The sequence below is a fragment of the Haliaeetus albicilla genome, chromosome 20 (assembly GCF_947461875.1).
Source record: "Haliaeetus albicilla chromosome 20, bHalAlb1.1, whole genome shotgun sequence".
In the NCBI taxonomy this organism is placed as follows: Eukaryota; Metazoa; Chordata; class Aves; order Accipitriformes; family Accipitridae; genus Haliaeetus; species Haliaeetus albicilla.
In genome coordinates, this window is record NC_091502.1 from 11,257,253 (window position 1) to 11,278,228 (window position 20,976).

At 40.1% G+C, this 20,976-nt stretch overlaps 1 protein-coding gene across 14 annotated transcripts in view; it reads right to left on the minus strand.

Annotated features, from left to right (window-relative positions):
- The window catches only part of GRIA4 (glutamate ionotropic receptor AMPA type subunit 4), a 239,375-nt gene that overhangs the window by 55,290 nt on the left and 163,109 nt on the right, over positions 1-20,976 (minus strand). For 13 of the 14 annotated variants that reach the window (XR_011328978.1, XR_011328977.1, XM_069808293.1 and 10 more), the window contains exons 7-10: positions 20,302-20,469; positions 18,580-18,684; positions 9,857-9,967; positions 1,623-1,829 (exon numbers count right to left, since the gene is read on the minus strand). Coding sequence is in view for 12 of the 14 variants with exons in the window: in XM_069808293.1 (XP_069664394.1) it covers positions 1,623-1,829; positions 9,857-9,967; positions 18,580-18,684; positions 20,302-20,469 (591 nt within the window). In the remaining 2 variants the exon portion in view is untranslated. Of the gene's footprint in view, positions 1-1,622; positions 1,830-6,970; positions 8,532-9,856; positions 9,968-18,579; positions 18,685-20,301; positions 20,470-20,976 lie in introns of those variants that run through there. The other variant, XM_069808297.1, reaches the window with a different exon arrangement.

Below are 20,976 nucleotides of genomic sequence, written 5' to 3' on the forward strand. Positions count from 1 at the left end.
GTGTGAGCTTCCTAACAGCACTGTATTTCAGTCCAGTACTAAGGCAGTTTGGGTTTGATGAGGTGAATTTTTCAAGATAAAAGGAAAAAAAAAAACCCCAAACAAACAGAAAACTAAAGTGCAATTTCAAGTTTCCTCTATAATTTTCAACTAGATGATAGGCCACTGAAACTATGCATCTGAACAAGGGAATTTTCTCACAATTTGTAAAATTTCTCAGATGATTTAAAAAATCTACTGGTGTAAAACAGTGCATAGCCATTGACATCCATGTGTTTGCTATTGCAATTAAAAGCCAGACAAGGATCCACCTCCATTATGATAAAGTAAGTCTGAAAACCCCTTGGTTTCTAATATCCCGAGAGTTGAGCTGCCTCCAAGCCACAAAAATGGATATACATGCTTGGTGAATCATTCAGCTTTTCCACTCTTTAAAGACACAAGTGAGGTTGGTTCCTCCAAGAACTTCCAAGAACATACAGAGGTTTGTGAGGCTGGTATAACCTTCCCATTCCCATGGGGAAATCAACAAAACTCTGGGGTGCTATTTCCCACACTCCTAGAGCACACAGTCTATTTCATGTCGAGGAGTCCCCTGAACTGATGCTAGAGGAGAAGACTTCGACAAAATATATCAGCTATACTTAGCTGACAGAAGGGAACAGAAATGGAGCTGCTAGAAAAGCCACTAGGCTTTTGCCACATCTGGCCCCAACTGTTACCAGAATTGCAAAAACTGCAACTGTGGATGGACCAACTGATATGCAGCAGTTTTTTATAGGCAGTTTGGGGCATGTTATGGGTTCATTGGCAGAAATGTTCTCACCTGAATAGTTTTAGGATTTTTTTTTTTATTCCATCACTGAAATAAAAAGATTCTCTAAGAATTCTGATCTATTCTCAGCGCAGATGCTAGCAAGCACAGCTTTGAGTTTTGCTACTTTTGGTAACACCAAATGTTGCAAATATTTCTTCGTGTTTGTTGGAACCACTTTCATTAAATATTACAACTTTATGTGTCAACAGAATTGTTAACTGTTATGCTCTTCTGAATAATCCTTTCCCAGATCACTGTATAACTTAATGCTCTTAGTTGCTGAACTTACCAGTTTGCTCTTAAATTTTATTATTAGTGTTCATCTTAAAAGTCTGTCTTAATTCTGAATTGCCTAGTTATGTACCTGTCTGTAGTGTTTTATTATATATGTTTAATAAATGATGGTGGATTCTCCATTTCTCAAACTAGACCAAGAGTCCTATCCTCTTTAAAAGATCTGTCCACCATTCCATGAAAATGAATAAATGAGTGATATTCTTCCCAACTAAGTTTTATAATGTGTCAGGAATAGATGGTCTATAACACTAGTTCTAACATTAATGAATTTTTAAGGGATGCACAAACTATGGATGTTCCAATGTTACAAGGTACTAGTTGACTAAATAGTAGAATTTGCATGAAACTATTTGATTTTCTCTTGAAATTAAATGAAAGCACAGAGATCTGAAACAGAATTCTGTTTCTTTTCTGTGACCCCGAGGTTAAATAAAATGCACACATACTTCCTATTTTATGACTAACACTATGATAAATTAAATCCTGCTTCAAAAATTGGTATGCTTACCCCATAAACAAGTTCTCCCACCATCCCATTCCAGATTTTTGTCTCTGGATCCCTTGCTCCATATTTTCCATCAGGAACAATGGCAATTTTGTACTTGATACCAATATGTTTTGCAATTTCTGACGCCAGATCTACACAGTATCCTTCAAACTTGTCATTCCCTTCAAACGTATCATGGTTTTTCTTGAACATAACATATGGGGCTTCCTATAATGAAAGAAGTAGAACTGTAAAGGAGAAGTATACCGAATATACTCTGAAAAGTAACATGTCATCTACTGACTTAACAACACACATTTTATCAAAAGTTCATGGATAGTATTAGCACATTTAAATTAAAATGTATGAACAGAAATCCTTCTAGAAAGGTATAATATTTACACTGTAATTTGGCTTATGCATTTCACAAGATTTATCAACCTTACAAATTATGAACACAAAAACTATGTAAGAATGCACATAAATTTTACTTTGCTTTAAATGAAAGACTTTAGTGCATTATATGCTAAATTTAAAGTGTGAATAGAGGTTTAACCCATACAATGCAAATGACTGTAAGATAATGCAAGGTATAATTTATGCTTTTGACTTCAGTAAGAAAGCATATCTTCTCACAAAATGTGGTTATTGTCTATGTAATTTCAGATGCACAGCCTGAATGATTTGCTTTCTTGGGGTTTAGAATGCATAGTTACTAAGAGGCTACATACATTTTAGTGAGAACATAGAAATACGTTCCCAAGGAAACACATATCTTCCCCTTCAAATAAAGTGTGGATTCTGCAAGGTCTTTTACGATGAATCTAAGCAATATGCATGGACAAGAATGGTATTAAGCTGACACTGACTTTACATGCTGCATGGAAAAGAAGTACCAAAATATTTTTGGATGGTGAGTGCCATTGAAAACGAGTAAAACCTGTCTCAAAAAGTGGATCTTACATTCCCTGTGTAAATCACACTATCATAATAGTGAACATTATGTGACTGGGAAATCAGGGTCACATTTTTTCTTTTTTGCTCTGTGTGGATTCAGACTTTAGCAATCATTATGTAAAACTATACTTTCTGGTGGCATTTTAAATTACTTCACATAATCCATACTCATAGCCAGTTCCAGATAAAATACTTGTTACTAATGTCACCCTTTGTTTGAACTTACATCACAAAATACTGGCAACTTAAGTTTTCTCTACGCTGGCCCTGGCGAATGTTGTTTTTTTGACACCAACCTTGGTAGTACTCTGCCCTATTCACATCTTTCCTACATACATAATTAGTACAAAAATAAAAAAAAAAAAGGTAAAAGTGTAGTCTGAGAATGTCTGCTTCATTGAAATTACATCAACACCAGCTGTAAGCAACAGCAATTTTGTAACCTCTATTAAGTGTTTATCAATGGAGGACACGTGGCATTACATGAACAATAGGGTGACTGAATAAACCAATTCCAAAATTTTTCATTGTGTCAGGTAATTCCTTTTGGATACCAATATGTAGCTCCTGTTAGCAGGGTGTGGATCCATCCAAGAGAAGAACTTGATAGGCGAGCCTGAACATTATCTTTAATTTACTATTATAAGGTGAAAAGGCAGAGAAATAGAAAAGAGAGAGATTATACATGGGAGGCACTATTCTCTTTACTTATGTAAGTTTACTCCCTGTGGTTACTCTGCCCAGGACCCACCTCTGTATAAGGATGGCAGAACAGGGCTTTGTGTGAGTGGAGAAAGTTGTGTAGTTTGTTTACATCAGTGTGAGAGGAAAGGTCCCAGATTAAATTCAACACAGTTTGGGAATGGGGAAGTGCTAGTGTTTCCTTAAAGACAGAGTCAGGTTCCTAAGTATTGCAGGAATGTTTCACTCTCAGGTGTATTCCAGGAACACCTCTCCTCCCATCATCTCCTGATGTTACTCTCCGCTACGGACATTCCTCTTTGGGCCACAATCCCTTAGCAGTAATTCAGTGTTGGAGGCCATTGATTGGATGGCCATTACTTCAGCTAAGGAACCACAAAGCACAGAAAAGTGTCCATAATGATCACTTCCAAAGTCAAACTCTGTCTGACTACCTATGTCTTTCTACATATGTCATTGCACAAAAATGGTTAAAAATAAAGAGGTGAAAAATACTCTCTCTCCTGACTGTAATTTAGCCAACTGCCAGCTAGAAATAACAACCAAGTCTTGTCCAGTATCCTGCATTTGTGGACTCTCCGTACAAGCTTCAGTTAGCTACATTTGCTTGCTGCACCTCAAAAGCAATTTTGTTTTTCAAAGACCAGAGTTAGTGACTGCTAGCTCTTCTGATTCAGCCTTTCTTATAAATCCAAAGCCAAAGGCATACAATTAAAGTCACACCAGGAAATAATAATTCTGGAGAGGGACACAAAGCAGACAGTCACAGAGGAGGACAGGTCAGCCTGCTCCTTCTCCCAAAACCCAGATGCTGTGCTTCTGCCTGCACCTCATCACTGACAGGGCTGCTACAAAAAAGCATTTCAACTGTCTCTGCATAGCAAAGCAAAGTGATGGATGACTTATGTTTCCTGTTAAAGGCTAAATAAACTTCAGCCCTCCTCCGCATGAGCTCTGTGAGAGAACGCTGAGAAGGGACGCAGTGGGGTCCAATACCATGCTTGGTAGGTGCAAGCAGCGACAATCCCATCCAGTGGAGGGACCACCAAATGAGGACTCAGAAGATCTGGGTTCTGGCAGGGATCCGTTGGGTGACTTGGAGGAACCACATTGGTTCTCTCCCCATCCACTTCTCTTTCTACACACTCTGATCTTACTGATTTAGAGCAAAATACAGAAAGGAACATCTCTTATAATGCAGTTCTCTTATAAAGTAAGGTAGTACCTCTTGCTGTGACTGCTTTAAAAGAAGCAGTAATTGAGTGAGAATTATTTCACACTGCCAGTGTGAAATAATACAATTAAAAATAATGGGAACACTTACTACCTTTTGCTCGCCATGTTGTCTTTTCCCTCCTACCTATTTTACACAGAATAAAAACCAGTTTCTTTAATTGTTGTGCCTACTTTACCTGCCAAATAATGAAAGATATATTTTCAAGGTAGAATTTGATGGGGAAATGTGGGTGGGACTGAATGTGGCTTTTTGATAAAGACTGTTTGCAAAAAAAATGAAATAGTAGCACTCGTTTTAAATTCTGTCCATTTCAGACTTTGGGGGTGTTCCAAACTAATGAGGTGTGCAGATGTTATTATAATAACATCAGGGCATGGAAAGGCAAGTTTACTGGTTTGCTAACAAGCAAGTTACACAGATGAACTTGCAAGGTCACACTGCAAAGTAATGAAATATCTGAACTGATCAATAGCACGTACTCAGCCATATCTTCTGTCTGTGGCATTGAAAAAGATGATTTTTTCTGTATAATCTATTACAATAGCATTTTCTAAATTAGAAGTAATGTTAGTGTAACCATGCTAGTCTAAAGATATAAGAGATGCAAGACATCTGTGGAGAGGTAATATCTTCTATTAGATCAGCTGTAATAGCTGAAAACAGTAGGCACACTTTTTCACCATTTGCAGTTATAGCATCTTGTCTAACAAAAATATTACTTCTCCCTACCATCTTTGTATTTATTACATTTTTGAACTATAAACTCTTAACCTACTGATGTAAAACACAGGTTTGACTTACTGCTGAATGAGGTTTAACACTGCAATATTTGCAAGGTTTCAGCTGCTTAATAGTATTCTCTGGGGTACTGAATCAAAGAAAAGTTCACATTGAAATGATCAATGACTAGCACGGAACAGATATTTGAAATGGTGCAAGCTTTACTTATATAATTCACAATTTTATAACAATACTTAACATTTGTAAATACAAGTTGATGTCTGCAACAATTACCTTTATAGATGTAAACAAATCATTCCACCACATTGCCACAAATTCATGTGTACAGTAAAATGCTCACAACTCATGATTCATACTATAAGGGAAGCTCGAGAAAGTAACTAATGCAAATACCAAACAGATCTATGTTTGGCTTTCCTATTCTAAAGTTCATTTCAGAATCTTTAAACATTGTAAAAATAATTTGTAAAAGTGACAATATTTGTGCAAGGAAATGTCTCATTTTTAGAACAGGAGTGGCACATACTATCACACTTTATTCTGAAAGAAACTTCTGTAGATGTCAATGGAAGGTTTTTTGCGTTTTGTGTTTTGGGTTTTTTTTTCTGAATAAAGTGTCCAGGATTCGGTTTGAAATCTTTATTATTGTCATGCAACAAACTTCAATTTTTTCTCCAGTTTACTAAACAATTTAATTAATAAAGTTTCTAATGAAAAAATATTTTTCTATTATGAGAAGGAAGGTTATAGTTAGAATTTTTGAGGTAAGACTCCATGAAGAGTATATCAGTCAAAACAATGAGGGTGGCTCTCAGTCACCTAATGAAGGTTATCTATCATCTGATATGCCCTACGGTAACCTGCTTGACCTCCAAGTGCCATTCTGCAGGTCCTTTGTGCTGCCCCTTTATGGATAGGTCTGATATCCTCAGTGTTCGGCATCCACCTATGGGCCATTGAATCAATTTCTAAATCTTTGTGGACTTTGATGAAAACTTACATACTTGAGGCACAACCTATCCCACATGCCTGAAACAACATACGCTAGCTGAGACATCCAGATGGAGTGGTCGTATTCTGCATGAGACAGGCAAGCCTCATCCTGCCAGTGTAAGAAATGGGGGGTAGGCAGTATATCCTAGAGCATCTTAAATGTCACTGAGTGCTTATAAGTGGGCAACTGAATCAATATCCTTTGTAAAGTCATGTACATTTAGTGGCTCAGTCATGAACTGGATCCTGCCCTTGAAGATTAATCTGCCAACACCAAGACTATCTCCTTAAAATATTGAGCTGGAAGCCACAATGCAGATGCAGCTCATGTACATCAACCTTTGTTTCTAAAGGATTTTTGTAATTTTTAAGTTTTGCAGTCTCACAGTAGGTACAAAGTTGGCTGTATCATGAAATGGATTAGAGACTTTGAAGTAGTCTTCCCAGTCTACTCCCCTATATTGTCAACTTGCTAAATCAGAGATGATTATTCTTCCTAGCTGGGTAAGTCACTCGCTTTACCTTAGTGTTAGAGGAGGGCTGCACATGGCGTCCCTTCTCCAGTCATACAATGACCCTACTGTGCATTTGGAGGTCCCAAGCCTCCCCTGGAGGGAATGCTTCTGCACACAGGTAGAAAATCTGTCCTTTCCAGAGGGCCAGATGTGCAGGAGGCTGTGCATCACATGAGGTGCAGGACACAGGTCTCTCCCAGGAACTATAAAAAGCAGGGCACAGGTCTCTCCCAGGAACTATAAAAAGCAGGGCTGCACGGCAGCTGGTAAAGCACATCAGCTGCCCCTGCTGCCACCTCCCTCTGGGCTGCTCCATCACCACATGACTAATTGAAGATAGGTTGAGTGCCTATGCACTAAACCAAAATTGTAAAATAAATTCTATGTGCTCTCACTACGTTACAAATGAACATAACATTTTGCCAAGTAGAAAACACTGTACTAAGTTCTTTGAGTGCAGAGTTAATTCATTATAATGCACCTTCTATGCAATAGCCATACAGCCACATTACAGCAAAGTAAGCATAGATGCATAAAAACTGAAGAAAGAGCAGGCAAACCAACTTGTGCTATTTGGCTTCAGGCAAAAATTAAAGCGAGCCATGCTGAAAACTTGTAAACTTTTCTTACACTGCCATGACACCTGTCTTCAAAGACTGAAAAGCCTGACAGCACTGGCTGCAGAAGCTTTTCAGTTTAGTGTTGGAAAATATGCATGCAACCAAAATTATATTTGTCATCTACAATGGTTCAACTTCCCTTCAATGTGAAGAGGGCAATGAAGAGGTGAAAAAGTCTCTGTCTGGCATTTGCAACATGATTATAATACAGAGAAGAGCAAAATAAGAGGATTCTGAAAGTTATCCTAGTTAAATATATCCTTTCTTTGTGTGTGTGATCAAATGATTATGGATGCTAAATCATTGCCCTGGCAGGCCAATATTAAGAATCATGGTTCTAATCTGCCTTCAGCATCATGTGTGCAGCTCCCAGTGCAGTCAGTGGGAGATGGGCATGATAAGGCAGAATTCACCATATATTCTTATTCAAACCAAATTCTGATATATTTCTCTTGCACTGTGATTTTGAAACATTGAAAGGGGACACTTTCTGTCAAGAAGCAGTGTTGCTTTCAAATAATTGCATTTATCCCAAAATGACATGCTGCATAAACATAGGGCATGCTTTGGAATAATAATTCAGCTTTTTGGTTTTGAAAATGATCCCACCAGTCCTTTCAATACAGGGACTGGAAAAGTTCTTTTGAAGATAACATTTATTATGAACATCAAAATGCTTCAATGCAAACAGGACAGGCAAGATAACACATTTTAAAAGCTTTTTTGTTTTCCTTTTTCTCCTTTCTGGTAAACAGGAACCTTTCATATTACTTTTCATTGTTATTTTTTACTTGCTTCTCCTAAGCTTGGAGCTATTTATGGAAATTACAGTATTCATGTATGGAAGCTTCAGTCAAAGATATCAGGATTGGTATGAGAGGAAAATTTCGACTGAAAGCTTGTTATTCACATCGTTCTCTTCTCAGCTTGGCAAAGTTGAAGGTTAACGTCATCTGTTCTAGACATTTCAGATTAGTCACAGAACTTTTCTTGGTGGTTCAGTGCCTGGTCATCCAGTCAGAGGAACAGTAATCCATATGGAAAAATTAGCTCAATGCTACTAGACTGGTGGTTAATACTTGAGCCTTAGTTAGGAATGTTCGCAGCATCTTGGGACTCTTTTCTTCCTTGATCAATTTCTTAAAATAGGATTCTTCATCAGAGGCTGAAAAGAGGAGGACTGTACTGAAGTATATTTTTTTTTCCATCACCAAGTCTTTTTTTTTTTTTTTTTTTTTTTTTTTTTTAGGAAAAAGATACATATATTTTAAATGTCCCATGCAAAAAAATAAAATAAAATAAAAAGTTACACAATCTGGTTAGGAGTTACATTCTGAATTCCTGTATAGCAGTTTGGTTGGTTTGCATCCTGGAATGATAATCTTCAACAGGAGACTTGTTAAGACATATTTAATGTATAAATGCTGATACACACTGCTGGAAATCTGGTAACTAACTGCATTTTTGAGTAAGAAAATGTCTTGACACTTTCCTTTGGATTATTTTCAACTCTGTATTAAATTAGAAAAAATATTGCTTAACAACACATACAGAATATTCCTTCCCATTTGAGACACAGTCTATTCTAAAGGGTTAAAACATCCTGTCTAAATGAAGCAGGTGAAAAGGGCAGTGAACTGAGATGTAAAATCTTAAAAGCGGTCAGGTAAAGGTCACCCTTTGCCAGCTGGGTTTGACAAACATCAGCTTAAAAGGGCATGTCTGACTTCAGAGGGAAAATTGTTAAATATTTTGTTTAAAATAGAAATTGTAAGAAACAACCATTTTGAAAAACTATGTATTAAAAATGTAAATGAATGAAGCAACTGCATTCTCCTTTGCAACCACTCTTTAAAAACACCAATAACACTGGAAAATCAACCCCCAAATCTATTTAATTAAAATGGAAATTTTATTGAAATGATAAACATATTAAGAAATATTTTCAAATGCATCTACTAAATTAATGTTTTCATTCATAATTAAAAGTAGATAATCCAGTTCTGATTGGCTGACTGAACTATACTACTTAGAATTTTAGCTCTTGCTAATGTCAATTTTGAATTTATAATGTATCGACAAAACCAGACACTGGCATTACAGACGTCTCATTTTATACCCTCTGTTCAATTCTGTCATTTAGAGGTTTCAGGTTTTTCTTTTCTTCCAGTTTCTTGTGAGTCAAAATTTATCAATTAGAGGTTGAAAGAATTCACTTATGTTTCTGAGACTTACTTTAGTAAAAAATGGAAAAGATTGAATAAAGGAAAAAAATTACCGCAACTCAATTTTAAAAACCTGATTTCAAGTGAATCATTATATTAAATGTGTACCAAAAAACTCTCTGTACAGACAGGCCAGTCAAGATAATTAAGATATATGGCTCTCACCCTCCCACTAACCTAGGAACTGGCAGACTAAATTAGACCATAACTAGAAATGATATTGTGTCACACACCAGTATAAGCCTTAAAAAAAGAAGCACCTTACCAAAATTGTAGTGACAACTACTGTTCTATTCTCAATGGCTGAAGTGTCATTTCCAAGTGTAGGTTCATGCTGAATCAAAACTAATTTATCCATGTCATTCCAGTAACCAACCTGCAAAACAAAATGTATATAATTTACAGTAGAAAAGTCTACATTCTGTATAATTACAAATATAAATGTTTATAAGAACAACAGAGTGATCCGAAGATAATTTTGTACCAAAGGAAGTGCTGTCACACTAACAGACAGGTGCATGGTGGTACATAGCTAACACTTTGGGTTTACCGTCTTGCACCACTTCTGCACAGAGTCAGACCTGGTATCACTGCCACTCAGCTGTTCCTGAATGATCTGAGCTACTTACTTTGACCAGAGGCACAAGTTAAATCCCATTTTCAATAGTTTGAAGCCTTCCTGGGGCATAAATGAGATGTAAGAATTTTTGCTCTCCACAAGAAATTTTCATTCACTAATCCTCCAGATCTTCTGGTCTTAGATGGAGGAGTGAAAGACATCTGGATGACAGCTTTGCAATTCAATGGCTGATCTCAATTCCCCGCTCCATCATAGGCCTCCCAAGAGACCCCAGCCCCGGGAGTTACACCAGGCTCATTCCACTTAATTGCTGGCACTGACTTTTACTACCTACATGAGAAGCCCTGTTACTAAAGCTTTCTTTATACTCACTGGATAGACAGGCACCACCAGACAGTGACTCAGCTCATGCAGGATAAACAACCCTCCTAGAAAAGTGCTTGCTTCCCCCACTGACTCTAAAGTACGGTGAGAGTGACTCCACTCTAAAAGTATCTCTGGTAAGTGCCTACAGGGAGGTGGAACAAATCAGGTTTTCCTCTCCTTGGCTGCATTTAGGCTGCCACAACCCTTCCCAGAGTAGCCTTAAGGTGAAACAGCTGCCTTTGTTCATTGCTGGTGATGAACTACTCTAGAGCCAGGTTTCAATCACTCATTCTTGTATTCCCCTGGAGAAAAAAAAATTAAAAGTGGTGTGCCTGCAATCAGAAGCCTTCCCCTACATACAGACATTGGTCTTTTGCAGTGCACACCTCTCGTATTCAGTACAGCCTGCAGCTGTGCCCTGTGCATTGGTAGTGATGCTGCTGGGGCGCAAGGTATGAGTCAAAATCCTTGTGAGGGCCCAGGGATCCATTACTTGCTGTTAAGACCAGATGGGATGAAGGCAGCCTGACAAAAGGAGATTCCCCTTCAAACTTTTATTGATGCTTTTGGGAGCTGCTCAATGAACACTTAAAACTCACCACCTACCTCTAAAAGATCCCCACAGGCTATGTACTATGTCTTTGGATGGTCAAAAGAAGATACGAGACCTAAAATACTTCACCGTTTTTGTAAATCTTGGCCAGTTGGAATCTTACAGCACACTCATCTTCTCACTCCATGTGATGACATCATGTTTAGTATCTGTATCAGCAAGCGGTATTTCTGGATTTAGAGTTCCTCCTAATCATATAATGTTGCCCCAGGTGATGTTAGGTAGGAAAGGTCTTCCTGGGAAAGCTGTGTGCATGATGCTCCCAGTACAAGGCTGATGTCTATGAAATGGCAAGTGCTTCATGACAGTGGTCCCTTGTCTTGCTCTTACTTGGAGATGTCTAATTCCAACTTCCCACCAATCCTTTCAGCACGCCATACACAGGTCCCTTAGCTGAAGCTGCTCTCTCGCATCTAACCTGTGGCTCACTAGCAAACACCCTCCCTTCTCCCCTTCTTGCCATTCTCTTTTCTGCAACTAGATCACGGTTGTCTGTGGACCCTCTGACAACATTGCTGGGGAATGGCTCAGTGCCTGTTCCTCTGATCCGGCGCTGACAGCACTCAGCTCCATGTCAAACAGACAACATGAACAGAAACATGTCAGTAGAATAGTGCTCTAATTCCACCTAAAGGCGCTCTCCAGGTTGCTCAGAACCTAATGAATTAAGAGACTGATCCTTTTTTCCAGGAAAGGTGCAGACAGCAGCAGTGATTTTTAAAGTTTCCTATCAAAGAAATGCAGTTGAAGCTGGCACAGTTGTTTTCAGAAGCACCTGGGGACCAGTCAGCAGCAACTCCCCCTTCCCTCCTTCCTCAACTAATTACGAGTTCATGAGACCAAGAGCTGGGAGAGAGGAACGCCTTGTCCATCTTACCAGAAGAGGAAAGGGAATTTTAGTGAAAAGTGGGCTCCAGACAGAGATCCAGGGTAACTGTCTGTGCCAAAGGACAGGCTGTGCCTTGGATGAAAAGACTTCAGTATGATGGAAGCTGGCTAAGTCATCAAATCAGATATGTAGCCAACATTATTTCTAACATTATTTGTAGAACCCAGTCTAAAATTCACCATCACATAGGATTCTGCCTCCATGATGTGGAAAAACATGATGTTCAGATCAATGCAGTGATGTGATATGAGAGTCTAGAAGTGCAGGGGAGTGCTTTGATTTCTGGTCTCACATGCATTAAAGAATCCTGTATATTCATAAAACAGTCAACCTTCCTCTTGATTTTTACATTTACTATTTCATTAATTTCCTTTTTGAAAAAAATTTATGGAGAGGTAAGTCATTTTAGCAGTCCCTAGAGCAGTGTGCAGACACATTCACCACAGAGAATTATAAATACATAAATAATTCAATATGAGTGAGTGAATATGATTGAATATGAGTGATTTTTTTTTTTCTATTAGTGAAGCAAACAAGCACAAACTCTTCCCATGCACAGCTTCTGGTATATTTAGTTGAAATATTCCTTTTCTCCTTGCAATTGCTATTACAGGACAGCAGCCTTGATTTAGGTGTCTGCAGCCAACAGGAAGCTTCAGCATTGCTGATATAGTGGAGAGGGAGGTTTTCTTCCTAGCAGGATGCACTGCTAACAAATATTCTTTTTCATCCAGACAATAACAGAGTCACAGGTACAATTGATAACTGAAAATGTCAAGTTCTTGTCAAAAACTGTGACCAGCTAAAGACAGAATATGTACACCAAAACCCAGCAGTTTGGGAAGCTCATTATAATAGTGAACATTTGGTTCTCATTGTGCAATTCCTCACTGCTGGGAAGTTCAGAAAGAAAGCAGAAAATGAATAATACACTGTGTTATAAAAGTAAGTACAATATGAAAATGCAGATAGAGATAAAGGAGGTTTTTGAGGAATGGCAGGCATTTTTTAAAGGAATTTTAGCTTGTGTGCATCAGTGTAAGCTTGCATGTGTGCATCTCAAACCTGTGCTAAAGTAACTCTGGAATTGGATTACTGAATAAATATGTAAGATGTATCATGGCACTTGTGTAAGTGTATAGATTCACAGTCACTGTAAGAGCACTAAATAATAATATGTTTTGCTATAAATACCTCAAATCCCCAAGGAAAAAAACCTCCTCAAAGGACAGGATTGAATTCAGCTGTTAAAGTACATCCAGTTCAATTTGGATTGCAATTGGAGTTTATAGCAGTTGTATCCACTTATACAGAGGCTGAATTTGTCTTTTAGGAAACAATATTGCAAAATACGCCTCAAAATAAATTTGTCTCAACTGTTTGAATGAATAGTGTCATTTCTGAAGGCCCATGTGCCTTGCAGCAACCATTGAAGTGCTCCTGCTGAAGCCCACAAGTCATTAAGGGCAACAGAATACTCAAAATATTTTACAGTCAATTTTTATGTTAGTTGCCCAAGTTGGAATTCAGGAGCTAAATCTTAGACTGTCTTGTGCATGTACATATATATGTACATCCTTTGTTTACTTTTTTTTCCCTCTTTTTTTTTTTTTAAGATCTTGGTGACATGATGAATGGTGAATGACAGAATCACAGAATGACTGAGGTGGGAAGGGACCTCTGGAGGTCATCTGGTCCAACACCCCTGCTCAACCAACAGCCAGTTGCCCAGGACTATGTCCAGATGGCTTTTGAACATCTCCAAGGATGGAGACTCCACAGCCTCCCTGGGCAACCTGTGCCAGTGCTTGGTCACCCTCACAGTAAAAAAATGTTTCCTGATGTTCAAAGGGAACCTCCTGTGTGTCAGTTTCTGCCCACTGCCTCTGGTCCTGGGCCTGGACACAACTGAAAAGAGCCTGGCTCAATCTTCTTTGCACCCTCCCTTCAGGTATTTGTACACATTGATAAGATCCCTCTTGAGCCTTCTCTTCTCCAGGGTGAACAGTCCCAGCTCTCTCAGCCTTTCCTCATAGGAGAGGTGTTCCAGTCCCTTCATCATATTTGTGGCCCTTTGCTGGACTCTCTCCAGTATGTCCATGTCTCTCTTGTACTGAGGAGCCAAGAACTGGACACAGTTCTCTAGATGTGGCCTCACCAATGCTGAGTAGAGGAGAAGGATCACCTCCCTTGACCAGCTGCCAATACTTTGTCTAATGCAGCCCAGAATACTATTTGCCTTCTTTGCTGCAAGGGCACATTACTGGCTCATGTTCTACTTGGTGTCCACCAGGACCCCCAGTGCCCTTTCTGCCAAGTTCTTTTCCAGCTGGGTTGTCCTCAGCATATATTGGTTCCTGGGATTGTTCCTTCCCAGGAGCAGGACTTTGCGCTTCTCCTTGTTCAACTTCATGAGGTTCCTGTTGGCCCATTTCTCCAGCCTGTCGAGGTCCCTCTGGATGGCAGCATGACACCCTAGTATATCAGCCACTCCTCCCAGTTTGGTGTCATCAGCAAACTTGCTGGTGGCACACTCTGGCTCAGATCCAGATCATTAATGAAGACATTTAATGGGACTGGTCCCAGTTTTGACCCCTGGAGTACACCACTAGTTACTGGCCTCCAATTAGACTTCAGCCCATGGATCACCACTCCCTGGGCCTGAACCTTCAGCCAGGTTTCAGTCCACCTCATCATCTGCTTATCCAGCCCATACACCAATAGCTTCTCTAGGAGGATCTTACAGGTCACAGTGTCAAAGGCCTTAGAGAAGTCCAGGTAGACAATATCCACTGCTCTCTCCTCATCTACCAGGCCAGTCATTTCATTCTAGAAGATTATCAAGTTGATCAAGCATGACTTCCTTTTGGTGAAGTCAGCCATGCTGACTATTCATGATGATTTTCTTGTCCTTAATGTGCCTAGAAATGGTTTCCAAGAATAGCTGCTCCATCACCTTCCCAGGGAACGAGGTGTAGTTCCCTGGGTTCTCCTTCTTGCCCTTCTTGAAGAGAGGAGTGACATTTCCTTTCCTCCAGTCTTCAGACACTTCTCCCAGTCGCCATGATCAACCAAAGATTATTGAGAGTGTCCTTGCAATGACATCTGCCAGCTCCCTCAGCACTTGTGGGTGCATCCCATAAGGCCTCATGGACTTATGTACGTCCAGTTGGCTTCATTATTCCCTGATCTGATCCTCTTCCACCAAGGGTACATCTCCCTTGCTCCAGCCTTTCTCCCTTGTCTCTGGGATGTGGGATGGCTGAAGGTGGGTCTTGCTACCAAAGACTGAAGCAAAGGCGGCATTCTGTACCTCAGCCTCTTCCATGTTCTGTGTACTCAGTTCCCCTGTTCCATTGAGCAAAGGGCCCACGTTTTCCCTAGTCATCCTTTTGTCACCTCTGTACATACAGAAGCCCTTCTTGTTGCCTTGGACATCCCAGGTCAGATTCAATTCCATTTGGGATTTAGATTTCTTAACTTCTCCCCTGGATGTTCAGGCAATGTTTCTGTATTCCTCCCAGGTTACCTATCTTTGTTTCCACCCTCTGTATGTTTCCTTTTTGTGTTTGAGTTTGGCTAGGAGCTCTTTGTTTATCCATGCAGGCCTCCTGGTGTTTTTGCCTGACTTTTGCCTGACATTCATTGGTATGGAACTCTTTTGAGCTTGGAGGAGGTGATCCTTGAATGAAGCAGCTCTCATAGGCCTCTTTTCCCTCCAGGGCCTTACCCTTTATCTTTCAAGCAGATCTCTGAGGAGGCCAAAGTCCGCTCTCCTCAGGTGTGAGCTTGCTTTTCACCCTCCTCCCTGCCCTTAGGCTCCTGAACTCCACCATTTCACGCTTACTGCAGCCAAGACTGCCTTCAACCTTCACATCCCCAAGTCCCTCCTTGTTGGTGAGTAGGAGGTCTAGCAGACAACCTTTCCTCATTGGCTCCTCTATCCCTTGGAGGAATAAATTGTTGTCAGTGGACTCCAGGAACTTCCTGGATTGCTTATGTCCTGCTGTGTTGTTGCACCAGCAGATACTGGGGTGCTTGAAGTCCCCAGTGATGACCAGGGCCTGTGAACATGAGGCTGCTCCTATCTGTCTGTAGAGGACCTCATCCACTTGTTCTTCCTGGTCAGGTGGCATATAGCAGACACCCACTATAACATTACCTTGACCTGTCCTCTATTTAATCCTAACCCATAAACTCTTAGCTGGTTCCTCATCCATCCCCAGGCAGAGCAACATGCTCTCCAGCTGCTCTCTTACGTACAGAGCAACTCCCCCTCTGCATCTTCCCTGCCTGTCCTTCCTAAAGGTCCTGCACCCCTCCACTGCAACACTCCAGTCACAGGAGCTATCCCACTACATCTCTGTGATCCTTCTCCTCACACCCTTTCCCCTCACCAGCAGGTTTTGTTATTGTTCTGCAGACAAGAGTAAAGTAATAAATGCTGCATAAATGAAACTAATATGAGCATTGGCTATTTCCCATTTTGCTAAGCTATATGGTAGTCTGCCTTTCACTAGCTGTGCTGTTTTGTAATGCTCTGTTCATATCCTTAAAGCTGTGGGCAACAAAAATCACTTTTCTAAAGATTAGAGGCATGCATTATTCTGACTAGAAAGGCTAGTCCTGAAAAGATATTGCTGGGTGACTCATAAGTCACGTTATGTAGGACATGAGAAGAAGATATTAAAAGTGAAGGCCTCTTAGTTCAATTAAGTATAGCCATTTCTTACGTATTATATAGGATTTGTCAGGCTGGAGCACAGAATTGGTCCAATGATCACATATGAAATACTATGTAATACAGGAGAGAGAAATTCTTGTGAGTAGCCAGATCTGTCAAAACTGTTACAGCTTGTTATATCAAAGACTGGCAATGGCTTAAGAGTGGCAGAGAGGCATGCCTGAAAAGGTAAGAAAAGCACCTTGGGACTCTAGCACAGCACAGACATAGCTCCTGTATTTGCAGCCACCCTCCCCTTAAATTGCAGGCAAGAAGAGAGGGTGGGGACATCCCTGCAGTGGTGCCAGCCAGACACCTCTCCCAAAACAGGTGACAAATGTTGAAACAGGAACAACAGGCCACTTTTGGCAGTTTGCTGCCAAGCAAATTCCCTAATGAGTTACTGAAGTTATGACCTGATTAACCACATCTTTTCCACCTTGTCTTCCCTCCTGTACAATTGGGAATTGGGAATGGAAAGGTCATATTTCACCATTTGCCTTGGAGGCACCCCAGTCACCCCTACATCCTCCTGGCTGTCAACAGTGCAGAGCAGAGCCAAAAAGGAAGCAGGAGTGGCAGCAAGGTCAGACACATTGCCTGACAGGAGACCCTGGGCTTCCCAAGAAAAAATGAAGACAGACTCACCTTTCCCAATTTATTCTTCAGCCATCTGTCATACTTTCAAAAGGCAACTGCACCAATACACTCCATACACAGGCACACGCTTTGCTTTGGTCTACACCTTTATACTGTGATGCACTGGCAGTTTGTTCATCCCAGTGTGTAATTCTGCTCTGGGTCTGCAGTTTAACACTGCCTCCTCATCACTCTGGTATGTAACTGTCTTTGGGAACGCACAGTTCACCTGGGACACTATTTACTGGGCTTGTCACCTCTGGCCCGATAGCAGAAGACTCTTTAATTCAATTCTGATTGCCTTGACCCTACTCAAGTGGCCATGATTCTCCTATTCACCATCACCTTCTCACTTTTTCTTGTTCTGATGACCTTGTAAACAAAACAGGCTATAGTGCCTCCAAACGAAATAAAATCCTTGACCCTGAGTGCATTTTCTGCTCTTTATTTGTTTTACACTATGGGAAGTGGACAAATTTCAGCACAAAAAAGAAAGGGTTAACAAAGTACCCAGGCTTATCTTTTCAAAGAGATTGGGCTGAGTGATAAGCTATATGCATTCAGACATGGAGGATCTGCTTAGGCATATATTAATGTGCATTTGCCTAAGTTGCTTACAAGCAACCAATCAAACACATAGGGTTAGATACTGCACTTAATTTCAGAAAATATAAGTATTCAGGGCATTCTCTCTTCCTCCTCTCTCCTCTCCTCTCCTCTCCTTTCCCCCTTAAAAGCTGTATGTTAGTTACAGCCTATGATTCATGTTTACACAGAATGTATAAATGACCCTGCCTAAAAATGCCAGTAATTGGTAAGATGGAAATCTTTGGATAAGATACAAGAAATAGCTACTATCCAGACTTCTGACCATCTTCCATCACCCAGCAGCCTAGCAACATGCCATCCAGCTGGTTTTCATTAGTATGCTTGACAGACTGACATCCCACCTCTCCAAGATGCACACTTGTTTTTGTGTTCCCCAATTTGTTGCACTGAATAATAGTATCTAGTAGAAAATGCAGTTTAAATCTGCTTCCACCAGAAATATTATCCATGTATTCAATATATTATCTTTTTTTTAAACCACACAGAGTCCAGTTTAATGTGTTTGCATATTCATTTCATCCTACATGACTCATTTATATATCAGGATAGTAAACAATGTCAGCATGTACCTTCCGAGGGCCTGTGTTTTTCAGCTCAAAGACATCCATGGTGTAGTTGACTCTGCGACCATAGTGGTCAAACTGAACGTTCCCTGTCAATCCTTGTATTCGAACCTACAAATGGAAGAAAAAGCATGATGAAGATCCAGCCTTATATTCTTTATTTCAGGTGTCACAGAGCAGTGAAAGTTATCCTAGCTGTGTCCTTAGGTTACCATTACAACACCGCTCCAGAATAGACAGGCATTATAAAGCAAGAAAGTTGGCTACTTTTCCTTTGTATTCCTTTTTCCTGTCAAACCATGCTCAAAATAGGGTTAGATATGCCAGTATGTGAGGGCTAACAAAGACACACAATGGACCTTCTCTTCTTTTATGCTGTGGAGCTCTACACTTTCCAGCTGCAAGTCCTAAAGAGAAGTACATTTTTTACCATTCTCATCAGTGCTGCAAAACATTTTGGATCACATGAAATAAACCTAAAGGATGTTTGTCCTGAGCTCATATATCTTTTTAGCTTACACTCCGGTGGATTAAATGTATAAATTGAGTATATATTGCTCATCAAAGTAAACTTGACAACAACCTTGGCCCCAGCAAACCAATTTGCTATCACAGAAGATGGGCGACATGCATAGGGCCTGAAAAGAGTGTTTTCAAAGCCTCAGTGTGGAGGACAGATGTAAAACCATAAGATTGACTGGCAGTTTTCCACCACCTGTGTCTCCGCTGAAACCAGAACTCTTTGTTTTTCTTTCAGCGCTTTACTTCCTCACCGAAGGAAACCCAGACTGTGGTCCTCGTGCCAAAGAAGACATGGCCATATTGCTGCTGGCTTTGATTGTATCAGGATCTGGCCATAGAAACCTCTTTGGCTGGATTCGAAGGCTCATGCTGTCTGCCCTAACACAGAAGCCTGACTTCATGCTTCTCACAATTGTTACAGATCTGTGCTCTGCACAGACTATGTGAAGCATACAAAATGCTTTATTTCTATCCCTGAGTCAGGATGTGGATTTAAACCACTTACTCCTACCTCTGTCTATTTCTATCTCTGCTGATTTTTCTCCAGGACTGAAACCTTGGCTTCCAGGCACAGAGCTGCCAGATCTGTCAGCAGTCACTTCTCAGCAGTTTCTCCTGAGTGGAGCCTGCTCATTTGCAATGATTTAAATTCTACTGCGGGATTTTATTTTCTTCCTGTCCCATTCAAAGGACAGGCTAAATCATCTTGACAGAGATCTGGAACTTTCTAGGCATCCATATTCATCAGGAATTCAAAATCCTGACATCAGAGAACAATAGCTCTGGGTTATTTCTTTTTAAATTAAAAAACACTACCTATGTGATTTCCCTGGGAGAAATCTACTTTTATTCAAGAGGACAGAAACATATTTGAAAGGTTATATTATGTAGCTATACCTTTTTTCCTTAAATGACAATATCTGTACACCCAGGTTATATGCAAAAGCAACAGATGAGCTCACCAGTTCAGTGGAGGAAGTCCCAACTATCTTAATAGAACTAATAGTGGTTTCAAACAGTAGCAGTTCCCCTCTGCCTTCATTCCAAGTTATAAAACAGAATAGCCCCAGCTGTTTCCAAATGGCAACTGAAAAATAAATTTCTCCTCTCCTGTTGTTACCATTGTGTATAATGGCTTCTAAATCATATAGTGTACAACTAGTATCCTATATTCACAAAGATCACTAGAATAAAGCCTACCCTTACCTGTTTTAATGTCCTCTCCATATCAATTCCTTGACCCCATGGGGCTGCAGGGTTAGCAAGACAATCACCAGCATTTCCTCTCCTTGAAATATCAATTTTCTGTCTTCTAAGATTACGGAAAGTTTCAGCCATCACAAGTACTCCATCGTATGTTAATGCCGATGTATACTAAATAGATGGACAAACACACAGCTTTAGAGTTGGCATGTCTTTACAAATGTCAGCTGTCTCAGATATTTCTAGTTTGATTCATTATGCAGCAGTTTCTACACCTCCGTTTAGAAAAAACTCTTCTCAAAATCAAAAGCAATTTTGTCTAAAGCACAAATGCAGGACTGAGAAAACTACACTTCAGTAGCTCCAGCTTTAAAACTATTTCTTAAGGGTAGAGAAATCTGCCTCTGAAGAATTATTAAAAGAAACAAATTGACCTGGAGATATTCAAGTCTTAATTTTTTTTTCCAGTTGTCTCATATGTTAGGGAATAACCCCACCCACCCAACTTACTCAAAAGAAAAGAAAGAAACAGTAACTCACTGAGAAAATACAACAGAAAAAATGCATGGCTGCTGAGCAGACATCCAGGCTATTGGAATTGTTAAGAATGATCAAGAGTACGTTCTTCCTATTGGAAGACCTATGTCGGCTCTCTGAATGACACAGGGCACTGAACGG